The 17,660-nt window shown below is 43.3% G+C and overlaps 1 protein-coding gene across 3 annotated transcripts in view; it reads left to right on the forward strand.

Moving 5' to 3' along the window:
* DMTF1 (cyclin D binding myb like transcription factor 1) overlaps positions 1–17,660 on the forward strand; it is a 66,888-nt gene that overhangs the window by 24,538 nt on the left and 24,690 nt on the right. For all 3 annotated transcript variants that reach the window (XM_038389120.2, XM_038389115.2, XM_038389132.2), the window contains 2 exons: positions 3,068–3,296; positions 4,876–5,027. In XM_038389120.2, the coding sequence (XP_038245048.1) occupies positions 3,068–3,296; positions 4,876–5,027 (381 nt within the window). The remainder of the gene's footprint in view (positions 1–3,067; positions 3,297–4,875; positions 5,028–17,660) is intronic.

Here is a 17,660-nt window from a genome sequence, read left to right on the forward strand (position 1 = left end):
TGGGTGTCATTTCACTCAGTGCTAAATTGTAGCTATCGCTGAATTAAAATGAAGAAACTATTAAATAGCACATATCAACACTGCACAATATTGTAGGACAGGAAATGAAATATACTTTATTAAAAATGAAGGGGAAAATTAGGTAGCCAGTATATAATTACCCACTTGAAATTTGGCCAGGACTCTGGATTTAATACCCATGTAATTTTCCCATGGGATTGTTAATGACACTCCAGGGCCTGGAACTGTGGTTTTATGTCTCATCTGAAAGTCAGCATTTTTAGCAGAAGTACTTTGCATCATGCTGGAGCATTGTTTCAGTACTGACATCAAAGTGAATGTGGCATACATACTGAATCATCAGCATTACTTTCTGCCGCATTGAGGCTTTTCCTTACATGTTTCGCATCCAAACACTGACAGCTGGACTGCTCAGTTTATGAGATTTTATGATCTTGTACCATGAGGCGTTTTGACGGCAAGATGTTAATCCATAATGTTGACTCACAATCATAAGGATATTTTACTGCAGATGCAATGTACATGCTTAGATGCGATCATGATGTGTGCTGTAGAAAGCCCTAAAATAGGTTGATAACTTAACCACCACTTAATGTTAGGAATCAGTGATCTGAAACTGAATATACTGTTCCATAACAATCCCTAAATACAGATTGAGGTGCTGTTCAATGTGTTGTGATTTTTCTCCTCAGGGATCTGTCCCCTTATTTTCAGTGATGTCTCAGTTTTTTACCCAGATTTACAGACAGGTTGACTTGCCTGAGATCACAAAGTGAGTCAGTGGCTACACTGAGATGAGAGCCTAGTAATCATCTCATGGCTGGGTTTCTTTGCTTCACCACTGTCACTGTTTCAAGGAAATTATATTTTTGCTAGAGAGACTTGTGGAATTAAAGTTGTAAAAAAATTGTGAATCAGAATTCAAACCTTTACAACTTGGCTAATCTCCAGGTGTGCAACTCCTAACTGAGGTAGCTAACTGGTGCCCTAAGTTTTAGGTTTGAAGTCCCCTGGGGGAGGGGAGCTCAGTGGGGCTCCTGGATGTACCAAAAGAGAGTTCTTGGCCACTAGGACATGAGGCTGGGAAAGACTCTTGGAAGGGAGTCTCTCCTGACCTGTCTGCTGGTATCTACTTATCTGCTCAGTCTCGCATTCTTGACATGACTTATCATCACACTCTCTGCCAATTCCTGATTCTTGTTTCAGGCCAGAAACGGCTTTGGCCAGACCAGTCGTACTGGAAGATAAGGCTGTGTGTGCAGAAAAACTAGCATTGAGCTAGAAGTGACTTGATGCAGGGGTGTAAAGATTCATAGTGGGAGATTGTGAGGCTTCCCGTCTGTTAGTTGGGATATGGTGTGTGTCTCCTTCTGGTATTTCTGAGGAAGCAGTATCTTGTTTGATTGAGGAGAGCACTAACATACTATGCTGATGGGCATACAAATAAATAGGTAGTGGAGGAAGGAACTTGAATGAGGAGGATGATAACTAGAACAGAGTATGCTTGGTTTTCTCAGTATAACTCCTGAATATTCTCATTCTTACTGCGGACGGGGCAAAGATGTTGTCTTTAAACAATTAACTCTTTCCCTGCTGCAGTGGACCAACAAGCATTTGAATGAGTTAATGATGTACTGTTGGAACATCTGACCGTCAAAGTGATGAATCTAGTACATGGGGCAACTCCTATATTAGTCTAGGATACTAGGACTGTTTGATGTTATTGTGATGTTCCATTCTGGTGTCATCCAGACCATTGATCTGCTAAGTCACTCCAATCCTTGACTCTGGGAACCAGTCTTACCCTCCTCTGCTGTGAGAACCCCCACTCTTGAGCTGTTCACGCACAGCCTCTGGCATGTAAGCTTCTCCTTGGATTGTGCAACCGAATTACACTAGCCAGTATCTCCAGTCCCAGACCACAACCCTAGGAACCTCCGTCTTGCAGTATCCAGTTATGCCCGCTAGATGCTGCAAGCTTATATGAGTTCTTCAACTTAGCAAAGAAATTGATATGTACCAGGCTTGTTATCCCAAGGGGAGCCTCTGACATGCTTCAAACCAAATGCACTGCTTCAGGTAGAATAAACAAACAAATTTATTAATTATAAAGATAGATTTTTAAGTGATTATAAGTCAGATTTGGGCAAATGAAATAAAAGCAAAACACATTCTAAGCTGATCTTAACACTTTCAATGCCCTTACAAACTTAGATCATATAATATCGGGGTTGGAAGGGACCTCAGGAGGTCATCTAGTCCAACTCCCTGCTCAAAGCAGGACCAATCCCCAATTTTTGCTCCAGAACCCTGAATGGCCCCCTCAAGGATTGAACTCTCAACCCTGGGTTTAGCAGGCCAATGCTCAAACCAGTGAGCTATCCCCATCCCAGGCTGGCTGGTGGCTCGCTCTTTAGCCAGGCTCTGCCCTTTGATCAGACCTTCAGTCGCTTGGTGTGGTGTCTGTAGATGTAGGTAGAAGAGAGAGGAAGAGCCTGGCAAATGTCTCTACCTTTTCTCATGTCCTTTCTTCCCTCTTGGCTTTACCCCACCCCTTTAGGAATCAGGTGAGCATTATCTCATTGCAGTCCCAAACTGACCAAAAGAAGGGGGGTGACTCACTCGAGTTGTTACCTAGGCCAGCAGCCTTTGTTCATGTGAGGCCCTGATGAGGTGTGAACTGCCCCTCTGTTCTTGGAGAGTTTTTGCCTAGGTTTGCTTTAAGCCTCATAACTATATACATGAAGTTATAACCTATAACATTACTGTAACAGCAATGCTCAGTGCATCATGAGCCTTCTGAAGACACCCAACATGACAAACTTTGCATTGAATACCACACAATCATTTTACAAGGATGAACATGGGGGTGCTGGGTGTTCCCCTGAGGTACAGAGCGTTACAGTTATGCAAGTGGTTAAACTCCAGAAAACTGTGAAGTGCCGCTTCCAATCACAAAATGCCATATGGTTCCATATCTGCTGTGCAGATTAAGATGGCTTGTATTGTGAGTTAACTTGCATGTTTTTGTCCTTTATCTTGTTAGGAAAATGGACAGAAGAAGAAGAAAAGAGGCTAGCAGAAGTGGTACATGAGCTAACCAGCACGGAGCCAGGTGACATTGTCACACAAGGGGTATCGTGGGCTGCTGTGGCAGAACGAGTCGGAACACGCTCTGAAAAGCAATGCCGCTCCAAATGGCTTAACTATCTGAACTGGAAACAGAGTGGTGGAACTGAATGGACTAAGGAGGATGAAATAAATCTAATCTTGAGGTTTGTGTTCTCAGTTTAAAAAGTTTCATAGTAAAAAAGTAGAATTCTAGTAGAATTCCATTGGGGTCCCTTTTGCTGATTTCCCAGGCACTAAGAGATCTCAAGAACACGCCAAAAATGGCTGCTGAGTTCACTCTTCCCAGAGATTTCATATTGAACATTATTTTGTTTTTGTTTTTTTAGTGAATTTTAGTGCTCGTGAAAGGTGTCAGATTGAAAGCCCTGGAGACTGAAGTCTTCTATTATTCCACAGAACAGGTACAGCGCAGGCAGCGACCGTGCAAGCTTCCCACATACTACCCCACCAATGCGCTTCAGCTCTGAACTGGAGGGTAGTTCAGTCTCCATGCCCATTCAGTCCTTGGCCTCTCTGCTGAGATTGCCAACGTGGGTCAAGTGTGGTGGTGATTTCTGTGATGTGGACGCATGTCCACAAGGAAATAAACTGAGACCACAATTTCATTTCATGTAGGCCACCAGATGGCACCACCTTTGGTCCCTACCTGAGTTAGAGTTGAACTGATAACCAAGTGGTGAAAGGCTCAATAGTCCACTAGACACCTTCTGAGCCATTCAGTTCCTCTTCTGTTTTGAATACTTTTAACTCAGATTTTTCAGCCAGTCAATTTTTCGTTATGATTTGATCATTTTCTTGGGTGGCGATAAAAGGGGGAGACAGGCAGGGAATCCAAACATGGTTTACAGAGCACTAGTCACTGCTTTATGACATACATTCAAAATGATTAACCTGACTGATTGTAAATTATAATACATCCTGATTATGTTTCTTAGTATTGGTGTGCAAATAGTATTGATGCATTTAGTCTCTCACAGTCTGTCCAGTCATTCATAATTCATCCCTTTAGGATTGTTCCTTTAGCTAGCAAGTGTAGTCAGTACAACTACTTGGTCTATGAAGAGGGCTTGTGCAGCTTACAGGCAAAAGCCCTTCCCTAGCATACTGTACAAATTGAAGGGAATTCAGAGATGATGATTATTCCTACAGATTGTAGTAGAGCCCAAAGTCTGCTAGATATTTGCTAACATCTGTGAAGACAATCCCCCATCTGAAGAACCTGGAGGGATTGATTATGAGGAAAGATTTAAATAGTTAACTATGTATAGCTTACCTAAGAGAAATCTAAGGGGAGACATAAGTCCATACTAAGGAGAGATGGATGTTATTTAGGGTAAAAGAAGAGTGTAACTAGGAGTGATGGGGTGAAATTAAGAGAGTGAAAGCTTAGGCTGAATATCAGGAAGTATTTCCTGCCAATGAGATGTATTAGGGGAATAGTTTCCCAAGGGAAGCGTTGCAAGCATCATTGCTTGAGAGGTTTAAAATTAGTCTGGACAGAGCACTACAATAGGTATAGAAGGAAGAACAACCCTGCATTTTCAGGGAGATGGACTGGATGACCTAATAAGTCTAATCCATCTCTGACATCTGTGATTCGCTTGACATCTGGCAGCATGGAGCCTTGGAAGCCTAAATCCGTTCTTAAGCAAATATGTCTAACATCCCTTAAAGGCCTGATGGCAGCTTCTGACAGATTCCTGTTTTCTATAACCCTGCCAGGATAGCTGAGCTTGAGGTGTCCGACGAAAATGAAATCAATTGGGATCTACTGGCTGAAGGATGGAGCAGTGTCCGCTCACCACAGTGGCTTCGGAGTAAATGGTGGACAATTAAAAGACAGATTGCAAACCACAAAGATGTTTCATTCCCTGGTAATCTATTAGTTACACATTTTGTTCTCTTCTTTAAAGACTTCAGAAAGTCTGCTTCACAGGTTCCTCAGGAATAGGTATTGTTAAACCTAAATGGAGTTATGACCTTAAAATATTGTGAACTTAGTAATTATGAAAGATGCCATATTGACAGCCCTAGGCTTGACTCCTGGTTGTCAACGGAGCAGGGACAGAGAATGACAATGTAAGCTTCCCCACCGCTGTCTGTCTGCTAATGTCCTTTATCCTTGTGCTGGGCAGGAGGGGCGATTGCTTGAGTGAGAGGCTAGTTTAGTCTCCATGCTCATTTGTTCAGTCCTTGCTGTCCCTGTAAAAGCTTCCAGCAGGATGCCAGTTATGGAAGGAGTTGTGTTGGTAAATGGACACCTGCCTATGACAATTATTAGTATTTATTATTTGTATTACAGGAATGCTTAGAGGCCACAACCAAGAGTGGGGCCCCACTGTGCTTAGTGCTGTACAAACATATAGTAAGAGACTGTCGCTGCCTTAGATAGTTTACAATCTAAATAGACAAAATGAATCAACAGGCTGCAGTCCCCCTTCCCATTCCCCACTCACCAGTCAGAAGGCTATTGGCTCTCCAGGGTGAGGAATATCCACTGGTATCACTGAAGACTGAATTGAGTGTCAGAAAAGCAAAGGCCTGGGCCTGCAACCCTGTACATGTGAGCTGCTCCCACAGCTAGCTACACTAGGGATCACAGCTGGAACAAGAAGGGGAGATGGGTGGCTTTCTAGGAGCCATGTGCCCCTTTACCTACAGATGCAGTAGAAAGTTTACAGTGGAGGATTAGAGAGTGAATCTGGTGTCTTGGAGCTTTCCCCAATTGCACTGATCCTTTCTGTCCTGCAACCTCTTGAACTAGTCTGCTCCCATCTTTTGCAAGGGTGGGAGAACATTTTATTTCTCTTTGCAATGTTCTATGCAAATTGACACTAGGAATTGTTTGATTGAACTTTGAAAATGCAGTATTTTTTTAAACAAATACTCCAAATTTGGGGTTTCTGTAGCTTGTTTATTATGTACTTATTTTTCAAACATGCTAAAATGTGATAGATTCCTGAGAAATTGAGTTTGCACAGAGCGTTTAATATTTATCAATTTTTTTCTGGGTATAAACTAAAAGCTGACTAATGTGTTGACCTCTTTCTAAATAGAGATACATATTGTTGCTTCACAAATTCATAGAATCATAGAAGTGTAGAGTTAGGAGGGACTTCAAAGTCATCTAGTCCAGCCTTCAACTCCTAGGCATGATCAAGTATTCCTAGACCTAGATCGTCCCTGACAGGTGTTTGTCCAACCTGTTCTTAAAAATCTCCAATGACGGGGATTCCACAACCTCCTTTGGAAGCCTGTTCCAGGGCTTAACTGTGATTATAGTTAGAAATTTTTCCCTAATACCTAACCTAAATCTTTCTTGCTGCAGATTAAGCTGATTACTTCTTATCCTACCTTTAGTGGAGGTGGAGAACAATTGATCATAGACCTCTGTATAACAGCCCTTAACATATTTGAAGATTATCAGGTCCCCCTTCGTCATCTTTTTTTTAAGACTAAACATACACAGCTTTTTTAAACCTTTCTTCATAGGTCAGGTTTTCTAAACCTTTTATCATTTTTGATGCTTTCTTCTAGACTCCAGTTTGTCCATGTCTTTTCTTAAAGTGTGGCACTCAGAACTGCACACAGTACTCCAGATGAGGCTTTAGCAGTGCTGAGTTGAGTGGGACAGTTACCTCCCATATCTTATATATGACATTCCTGTTTATAAACCCCACAGTGATAGTAGCCTTTTTGGTAATTGCATCATATCGTTGACTCATATTCAATATGAAATCCATTATAACCCCCAGATCCTTTTCAGCAGTACTACCACCTACTTTTCCCCATTTTGTAGTTGTGTGTTTGATTTTTTTTCTTCCTAAGTGTAGTACTTTGCTCTTGTCTTTACTGAATTTCATCTTGTTGATTTCAGACCAGTTCTCCAGATGAATTGAATTAGATTGAATTCTAATTCTGTCCTCCAAGGCGCTTACAACCCCTCCCAGCTTTGTGGTATCCACAAATTCTATAAGCATACTCTCTGCTCTGTTATCCAAGTCATGAATGAAGATATTGAATAGTACTGGACCCAGGACTGACTTCTGCACAACTCCACTAGATACACCCTCCAAGTTTGACAGCGAACCATTGCTAACTACTCCTTGAGTATGGTCTGTCAACCAGTTGTGCATCCACCTTACAGTAATTTCATCTAGAGCACATTTCCTTAGTTTGCTTATGAGAATGTCATGTGGGACTATGTCAAAATCAAGATAGATCATGTCTACAGCTTCTCCCCTATGCACTAGACCAGTAACCCTGCCAAAGAAGGAAATTAGGTTGGTTTGGCATGATTTTTTTCTTGACAAATCCATGTTGCCTATTTCTTACTACCCTCTAGCATGTGCCAACACTCTTGAGTTCAAAATTATTTCTGCATTTAAACAATTATGTTCATCCAAAAATACACCCTCCCCATCACGCTAAAGAAAGCAGCTTTTTGGGAGGGACAGGAAAACAGAAAGGAGAGAATGAAAAAGGTAGAGGAAAACATGAATACCAGACTTTGTACTTTAAAAGGTAAACTATGCCTGATCTTGGGACCACTCCAATGCCTGTGTTAGGCTCTGCTCTGTATCTGCGGTAATGTTCTGCTTAACAATAACAGCAGCAGTGAGAGCACTGAGCCTTCCTCATCCCAATCACTTCAAGGGGGTATTGACTCACTCTCCTGGACTCAGATCCATGCTTAGATCTGGATGTACTTTAGAAAATTAGATGGCTGAATACCATCTGATCCTGGTGACTTATTACTGTTTAGTTCATCAATTTGTTCCAAAACCACCTCTAATGAAACCTCAATCTGGGATAGTTCCTCAGAATTGTCACCTAAAAAGAATGGCACAAGTTTGGGAATCTCACTCACATCCTCAACCGTGAAGACCGATGCAAAGAATTAATTTAGTTTCTCCGCAATGGCCTTATCGTGCTTGAGTGCTCCTTTATCATCTTGATCGTCCAGTGGCCCCACTGGTTGTTTAGCAGGCTTCCTGCTTCTGATGTACTTAAACAAAAAATTTGCTATTACTTTTTGAGTCTTTGGCTAACTGTTCTTCAGATTTTTTTTTTGACCTTCCTAATTATATTTTTAAAATGTTAATATACAAATTTTAGCATACAAATATTTTATATTTTTGTCCTTTATAACACCACAGCACTGTAACCTGTTTGTGGCGAAAACAAATATAAGTATATTAACAAAGAATACAGAGTTACAGATTCAAGTGAGTACTGAGAAAGAATAATGGAAGCAAAAATGGTTACAAATAAAACAAAAGTGAAACACACTTTCTGGAGACTAAAATTTAGGCTACATTCCTTGTGTAAAACAGTCTGTCACTTAAGCTTTTCTGCAGCACTTGCTGATTTTCTGTCATAACCAGGATCCAGATTTTCAAGAATACCCCTACACCATCAAAGCGGTTTCCTCAGTAAATAGATGATAAAGGGGTGCTTTTTGTTTCCTTTTATAAGCCAGTAAACCTTTGAAGTGTGTCCTTTTGAAATGTACTCCCTGTTGCTTGTTCTCCTGTATTCTGTCATGTTGAATTCACATCCCCCCAACCTGTTTTTCCTGTTGTCTTAATAGCAAATTGAACTTCTTTTGTGTTAAAATAAATGGAGTACTTGTGGCACCTTAGAGACTAACAAATTTATTAGAGCATAAGCTTTCGTGAGCTACAGCTCACTTCATCGGATGCATTTGGTGGAAAAAACAGAGGAGAGATTTATATACACACACACACAGAGAACATGAAACAATGGGTTTATCATACACACTGTAAGGAGAGTGATCACTTAAGATAAGCCATCACCAGCAGCAGGGGGGGGGAAAGGAGGAAAACCTTTCATGGTGACAAGCAAGGTAGGCTAATTCCAGCAGTTAACAAGAATATCAGAGGAACAGTGGGGGGTGGGGTGGGAGGGAGAAATACCATGGGGAAATAGAGACTAACAAATTTATTAGAGCATAAGCTTTCGTGAGCTACAGCTCACTTCATCGGATGCATTTGGTGGAAAAAACAGAGTAGAGATTTATATACACACACAGAGAACATGAAACAATGGGTTTATCATACACACTGTAAGGAGAGTGATCACTTAAGATAAGCCATCACCAACAGCAGGGGGGGGAAGGAGGAAAACCTTTCATGGTGACAAGCAGGTAGGCTAATTCCAGCAGTTAACAAGAATATCAGAGGAACAGTGGGGGGTGGGGTGGGAGGGAGAAATACCATGGGGAAATAGTTTTACTTTGTGTAATGACTCATCCATTCCCAGTCTCTATTCAAGCCTAAGTTAATTGTATCCAGTTTGCAAATTAATTCCAATTCAGCAGTCTCTCGTTGGAGTCTGTTTTTGAAGCTTTTTGTTGAAGTATAGCCACTCTTAGGTCTGTGATCGAGTGACCAGAGAGATTGAAGTGTTCTCCAACTGGTTTTTGAATGTTATAATTCTTGACGTCTGATTTGTGTCCATTCATTCTTTTACGTAGAGACTGTCCAGTTTGGCCAATGTACATGGCAGAGGGGCATTGCTGGCACATGATGGCATATATCACATTGGTAGATGCGCAGGTGAAGGAGCCTCTGATAGTGTGGCTGATGTGATTAGGCCCTATGATGGTATCCCCTGAATAGATATGTGGACAGAGTTGGCAACGGGCTTTGTTGCAAGGATAGGTTCCTGGGTTAGTGGTTCTGTTGTGTGGTGTGTGGTTGCTGGTGAGTATTTGCTTCAGATTGGGGGGCTGTCTGTAAGCAAGGACTGGTCTGTCTCCCAAGATCTGAGAGAGCGATGGCTCGTCCTTCAGGATAGGTTGTAGATCCTTGATGATGCGTTGGAGGGGTTTTAGTTGGGGGCTGAAGGTGATGGCTAGTGGCGTTCTGTTGTTTTCTTTGTTGGGCCTGTCCTGTAGTAGGTGACTTCTGGGTACTCTTCTGGCTCTGTCAATCTGTTTCTTCACTTCAGCAGGTGGGTACTGTAGTTGTAGGAATGCATGATAGAGATCTTGTAGGTGTTTGTCTCTGTCTGAGGGGTTGGAGCAAATGCGGTTATATCGTAGCGCTTGGCTGTAGACAATGGATCGAGTGGTATGATCTGGATGAAAGCTAGAGGCATGTAGGTAGGAATAGCGGTCAGTAGGTTTCCGATATAGGGTGGTGTTTATGTGACCATCGCTTATTAGCACCGTAGTGTCCAGGAAGTGGATCTCTTGTGTGGACTGGTCCAGGCTGAGGTTGATGGTGGGATGGAAATTGTTGAAATCATGGTGGAATCCTCAAGAGCTTCTTTTCCATGGGTCCAGATGATGAAGATGTCATCAATGTAGCGCAAGTAGAGTAGGGGCATTAGGGAACGAGAGCTGAGGAAGCGTTGTTCTAAGTCAGCCATAAAAATGTTGGCATACTGTGGGGCCATGCGGGTACCCATCGCAGTGCCGCTGATTTGAAGGTATACATTGTCACCAAATGTGAAATAGTTATGGGTCAGGACAAAGTCACAAAGTTCTGCCACCAGGTTAGCCGTGACAGTATCGGGGATACTGTTCCTGACGGCTTGTAGTCCATCTTTGTGTGGAATGTTGGTGTAGAGGGCTTCTACATCCATAGTGGCTAGGATGGTGTTTTTAGGAAGATCACCAATGGACTGTAGTTCCTCAGGAAATCGGTGGTGTCTCGAAGATAGCTGGGAGTGCTGGTAACGAAGGGCCTGAGGAGGGAGTCTACATAGCCAGACAATCCTGCTGTCAGGGTGCCAATGCCTGAGATGATGGGGCGTCCAGGATTTCCAGGTTTATGGATCTTGGGTAGCAGATAGAATACCCCAGGTCCTGGCTCCAGGGGTGTGTCTGTGCGGATTTGTTCTTGTGCTTTTTCAGGGAGTTTCTTGAGCAAATGCTGTAGTTTCTTTTGGTAACTCTCAGTGGGATCAGAGGGTAATGGCTTGTAGAAAGTGGTGTTGGAGAGCTGCCTAGTAGCCTCTTGTTCATACTCTGACCTATTCATGATGACGACAGCACCTCCTTTGTCAGCCTTTTTGATTATGATGTCAGAGTTGTTTCTGAGGCTGTGGATGGCACTGTGTTCTGCATGGCTGAGGTTATGGGGTAAGCGATGCTGCTTTTCCACAATTTCAGCTCGTGCACGTCGGCGGAAGCAGTCTATGTAGAAATCCAGGCTGCTGTTTCGACCTTCAGGAGGAGTCCACCTAGAATCCTTCTTTTTGTAGTGTTGGCAGGAAGGTCTCTGTGGATTAATATGTTGGTCAGAGGTGTGTTGGAAATATTCCTTGAGTCTGAGACGTCGAAAATAGGATTCTAGGTCACCACAGAACTGTATCATGTTCGTGGGGGTGGAGGGGCAAAAGGAGAGGCCCCGAGATAGGACAGATTCTTCCGCTGGGCTAAGAGTATAGTTGGATAGATTAACAATATTGCTGGGTGGGTTACGGGAACCATTGTTGTTGGCCCCTTGTGGCATATAGTAGTTTAGATAGCTTAGTGTCCTTTTTCTTTTGTAGAGAATCAAAGTGTGTTTTGTAAATGGCTTGTCTAGTTTTTGTAAAGTCCAGCCACGAGGAGTTTGTGTGGAAGGTTGGTTCTTTATGAGAGTATCCAGTTTTGAGAGCTCATTCTTAATCTTTCCCTGTTTGCTGTAGAGGATGTTGATCAGGTGGTTCCGCAGTTTCCTTGAGAGTGTGTGGCACAAGCTGTCAGCATAGTCTGTGTGGTATGTAGATTGTAATGGATTTTTTACCTTCAGTCCTTTCGGTATGATGTCCATCTGTTTGCATTTGGAGAGGAAGATGATGTCTGTCTGTATCTGTGCGAGTTTTTTTCATGAAGTTGACAGATTTCCACTCTATACGGCTAAATTCAGTGCCTTGCATAATCACAGGTGTCAGAGTAGCAGCCGTGTTAGTCTGTATTCTCAAAAAGAAAAGGAGTACTTGTGGCACCTTAGAGACTAACAAATTTATTAGAGCATAAGCTTTCGTGAGCTACAGCTCACTTCATCGGATGCATTTGGTGGAAAAAACAGAGTAGAGATTTATATACACACACACAGAGAACATGAAACAATGGGTTTATCATACACACTGTAAGGAGAGTGATCACTTAAGATAAGCCATCACCAACAGCAGGGGGGGGAAGGAGGAAAACCTTTCATGGTGACAAGCAGGTAGGCTAATTCCAGCAGTTAACAAGAATATCAGAGGAACAGTGGGGGGTGGGGTGGGAGGGAGAAATACCATGGGGAAATAGTTTTACTTTGTGTAATGACTCATCCATTCCCAGTCTCTATTCAAGCCTAAGTTAATTGTATCCAGTTTGCAAATTAATTCCAATTCAGCAGTCTCTCGTTGGAGTCTGTTTTTGAAGCTTTTTGTGTTGAAGTATAGCCACTCTTAGGGCTGTGATCGAGTGACCAGAGAGATTGAAGTGTTCTCCATCTGGTTTTTGAATGGTATTATTCTTGACGTCTGATTTGTGTCCATTCATTCTTTTACGTAGAGACTGTCCAGTTTGGCCAATGTACATGGCAGAGGTGCATTGCTGGCACATGATGGCATATATCACATTGGTAGATGCGCAGGTGAAGGAGCCTCTGATAGTGTGGCTGATGTGATTAGGCCCTATGATGGTATCCCCTGAATAGATATGTGGACAGAGTTGGCAACGGGCTTTGTTGCAAGGATAGGTTCCTGGGTTAGTGGTTCTGTTGTGTGGTGTGTGGTTGCTGGTGAGTATTTGCTTCAGATTGGGGGGCTGTCTGTAAGCAAGGACGGTCTGTCTCCCAAGATCTGAGAGAGCGATGGCTCGTCCTTCAGGATAGGTTGTAGATCCTTGATGATGCGTTGGAGGGGTTTTAGTTGGGGGCTGAAGGTGATGGCTAGTGGCGTTCTGTTGTTTTCTTTGTTGGGCCTGTCCTGTAGTAGGTGACTTCTGGGTACTCTTCTGGCTCTGTCAATCTGTTTCTTCACTTCAGCAGGTGGGTACTGTAGTTGTAGGAATGCATGATAGAGATCTTGTAGGTGTTTGTCTCTGTCTGAGGGGTTGTAGCAAATGCGGTTATATCGTAGCGCTTGGCTGTAGACAATGGATCGAGTGGTATGATCTGGATGAAAGCTAGAGGCATGTAGGTAGGAATAGCGGTCAGTAGGTTTCCGATATAGGGTGGTGTTTATGTGACCATCGCTTATTAGCACCGTAGTGTCCAGGAAGTGGATCTCTTGTGTGGACTGGTCCAGGCTGAGGTTGATGGTGGGATGGAAATTGTTGAAATCATGGTGGAATTCCTCAAGAGCTTCTTTTCCATGGGTCCAGATGATGAAGATGTAATCAATGTAGCGCAAGTAGAGTAGGGGCATTAGGGAACGAGAGCTGAGGAAGCGTTGTTCTAAGTCAGCCATAAAAATGTTGGCATACTGTGGGGCCATGCGGGTACCCATCGCAGTGCCGCTGATTTGAAGGTATACATTGTCACCAAATGTGAAATAGTTATGGGTCAGGACAAAGTCACAAAGTTCTGCCACCAGGTTAGCCGTGACAGTATCGGGGATACTGTTCCTGACTGCTTGTAGTCCATCTTTGTGTGGAATGTTGGTGTAGAGGGCTTCTACATCCATAGTGGCTAGGATGGTGTTTTTAGGAAGATCACCAATGGACTGTAGTTTCCTCAGGAAATCGGTGGTGTCTCGAAGATAGCTGGGAGTGCTGGTAACGAAGGGCCTGAGGAGGGAGTCTACATAGCCAGACAATCCTGCTGTCAGGGTGCCAATGCCTGAGATGATGGGGCGTCCAGGATTTCCAGGTTTATGGATCTTGGGTAGCAGATAGAATACCCCAGGTCCTTTTTACAAAACACACTTTGATTCTCTACAAAAGAAAAAGGACACTAAGCTATCTAAACTACTATATGCCACAAGGGGCCACAACAATGGTTCCCGTAACCCACCCAGCAATATTGTTAATCTATCCAACTATACTCTTAGACCAGCGGAAGAATCTGTCCTATCTCGGGGCCTCTCCTTTTGCCCCTCCACCCCCACGAACATGATACAGTTCTGTGGTGACCTAGAATCCTATTTTCGACGTCTCAGACTCAAGGAATATTTCCAACACACCTCTGACCAACATATTAATCCACAGAGACCTTCCTGCCAACACTACAAAAAGAAGGATTCTAGGTGGACTCCTCCTGAAGGTCGAAACAGCAGCCTGGATTTCTACATAGACTGCTTCCGCCGACGTGCACGAGCTGAAATTGTGGAAAAGCAGCATCGCTTACCCCATAACCTCAGCCATGCAGAACACAGTGCCATCCACAGCCTCAGAAACAACTCTGACATCATAATCAAAAAGGCTGACAAAGGAGGTGCTGTCGTCATCATGAATAGGTCAGAGTATGAACAAGAGGCTACTAGGCAGCTCTCCAACACCACTTTCTACAAGCCATTACCCTCTGATCCCACTGAGAGTTACCAAAAGAAACTACAGCATTTGCTCAAGAAACTCCCTGAAAAAGCACAAGAACAAATCCGCACAGACACACCCCTGGAGCCAGGACCTGGGGTATTCTATCTGCTACCCAAGATCCATAAACCTGGAAATCCTGGACGCCCCATCATCTCAGGCATTGGCACCCTGACAGCAGGATTGTCTGGCTATGTAGACTCCCTCCTCAGGCCCTTCGTTACCAGCACTCCCAGCTATCTTCGAGACACCACCGATTTCCTAAGAAACTACAGTCCATTGGTGATCTTCCTAAAAACACCATCCTAGCCACTATGGATGTAGAAGCCCTCTACACCAACATTCCACACAAAGATGGACTACAAGCCGTCAGGAACAGTATCCCCGATACTGTCACGGCTAACCTGGTGGCAGAACTTTGTGACTTTGTCCTGACCCATAACTATTTCACATTTGGTGACAATGTATACCTTCAAATCAGCGGCACTGCGATGGGTACCCGCATGGCCCCACAGTATGCCAACATTTTTATGGCTGACTTAGAACAACGCTTCCTCAGCTCTCGTTCCCTAATGCCCCTACTCTACTTGCGCTACATTGATGACATCTTCATCATCTGGACCCATGGAAAAGAAGCTCTTGAGGAATTCCACCATGATTTCAACAATTTCCATCCCACCATCAACCTCAGCCTGGACCAGTCCACACAAGAGATCCACTTCCTGGACACTACGGTGCTAATAAGCGATGGTCACATAAACACCACCCTATATCGGAAACCTACTGACCGCTATTCCTACCTACATGCCTCTAGCTTCATCCAGATCATACCACTCGATCCATTGTCTACAGCCAAGCGCTACGATATAACCGCATTTGCTCCAACCCCTCAGACAGAGACAAACACCTACAAGATCTCTATCATGCATTCCTACAACTACAGTACCCACCTGCTGAAGTGAAGAAACAGATTGACAGAGCCAGAAGAGTACCCAGAAGTCACCTACTACAGGACAGGCCCAACAAAGAAAACAACAGAACGCCACTAGCCATCACCTTCAGCCCCCAAATAAAACCCCTCCAACGCATCATCAAGGATCTACAACCTATCCTGAAGGACGAGCCATCGCTCTCTCAGATCTTGGGAGACAGACCAGTCCTTGCTTACAGACAGCCCCCCAATCTGAAGCAAATACTCACCAGCAACCACACACCACACAACAGAACCACTAACCCAGGAACCTATCCTTGCAACAAAGCCCGTTGCCAACTCTGTCCACATATCTATTCAGGGGATACCATCATAGGGCCTAATCACATCAGCCACACTATCAGAGGCTCCTTCACCTGCGCATCTACCAATGTGATATATGCCATCAGGTGCCAGCAATGCCCCTCTGCCATGTACATTGGCCAAACTGGACAGTCTCTACGTAAAAAGAATGAATGGACACAAATCAGACGTCAAGAATTATAACATTCAAAAACCAGTTGGAGAACACTTCAATCTCTCTGGTCACTCGATCACAGACCTAAGAGTGGCTATACTTCAACAAAAAAGCTTCAAAAACAGACTCCAACGAGAGACTGCTGAATTGGAATTAATTTGCAAACTGGATACAATTAACTTAGGCTTGAATAGAGACTGGGAATGGATGAGTCATTACACAAAGTAAAACTATTTCCCCATGGTATTTCTCCCTCCCACCCCACCCCCCACTGTTCCTCTGATATTCTTGTTAACTGCTGGAATTAGCCTACCTGCTTGTCACCATGAAAGGTTTTCCTCCTTCCCCCCCCTGCTGTTGGTGATGGCTTATCTTAAGTGATCACTCTCCTTACAGTGTGTATGATAAACCCATTGTTTCATGTTCTCTGTGTGTGTGTATATAAATCTCTACTCTGTTTTTTCCACCAAATGCATCCGATGAAGTGAGCTGTAGCTCACGAAAGCTTATGCTCTAATAAATTTGTTAGTCTCTAAGGTGCCACAAGTACTCCTTTTCTTTTTGAGAATACAGACTAACACGGCTGCTACTCTGACACATGGGGAAATAGTTTTACTTTGTGTAATGACTCATCCATTCCCAGTCTCTATTCAAGCCTAAGTTTCAGAGTAGCAGCCGTGTTAGTCTGTATTGGCAAAAAGAAAAGGAGGACTTGTGGCACCTTAGAGACTAACAAATTTATTAGAGCATAAGCTTTCGTGAGCTACAGCTGTAGCTCACGAAAGCTTATGCTCTAATAAATTTGTTAGTCTCTAAGGTGCCACAAGTACTCCTTTTCTTTTTATTCAAGCCTAAGTTAATTGTATCCAGTTTGCAAATTAATTCCAATTCAGCAGTCTCTCGTTGGAGTCTGTTTTTGAAGCTTTTTTGTTGAAGGATAGCCACTCTTAGGTCTGTGATCGAGTGACCAGAGAGATTTTAGTGTTCTCCAACTGGTTTTTGAATGTTATAATTCTTGACGTCTGATTTGTGTCCATTCATTCTTTTACGTAGAGACTGTCCAGTTTGGCCAATGTACATGGCAGAGGGGCATTGCTGGCACATGATGGCATATATCACATTAGTAGATGCGCAGGTGAACGAGCCTCTGATAGTGTGGCTGATGTGATTAGGCCCTATGATGGTATCCCCTGAATAGATATGTGGACAGAGTTGGCAACGGGCTTTGTTGCAACTTTCATTTGATACCTCACACAACATTTTTATAGATAAATTCTATGACAGCAGTGTTAGAGGAAGCAAGTTTGTTGGGCCTGATAGGAGTTGCTGACACAGAGTAGTGAATCATGAAGGGGCCTCTTTGTCACAGTAGCCCGCTTTCCAAGGCAGAGCTGGAATGGAGGCTGATCTTTTAACACATGCCAGCATAAAACACCCTCTAGTTCAGAAGGATTGTTATTAGAAGGATAGAAAGAGAGCAAAGAGAGAATTTAGATTGGAGTTTGGGATTAAACAAATACTTAGATAGAGAGGAACAGACAGAGGGAAACAGGGAAAGAATGAAAGAACAGGGAGAA

Source organism: Dermochelys coriacea, chromosome 1 (genome assembly GCF_009764565.3).
Source record: "Dermochelys coriacea isolate rDerCor1 chromosome 1, rDerCor1.pri.v4, whole genome shotgun sequence".
NCBI classification, from domain to species: domain Eukaryota; kingdom Metazoa; phylum Chordata; order Testudines; family Dermochelyidae; genus Dermochelys; species Dermochelys coriacea.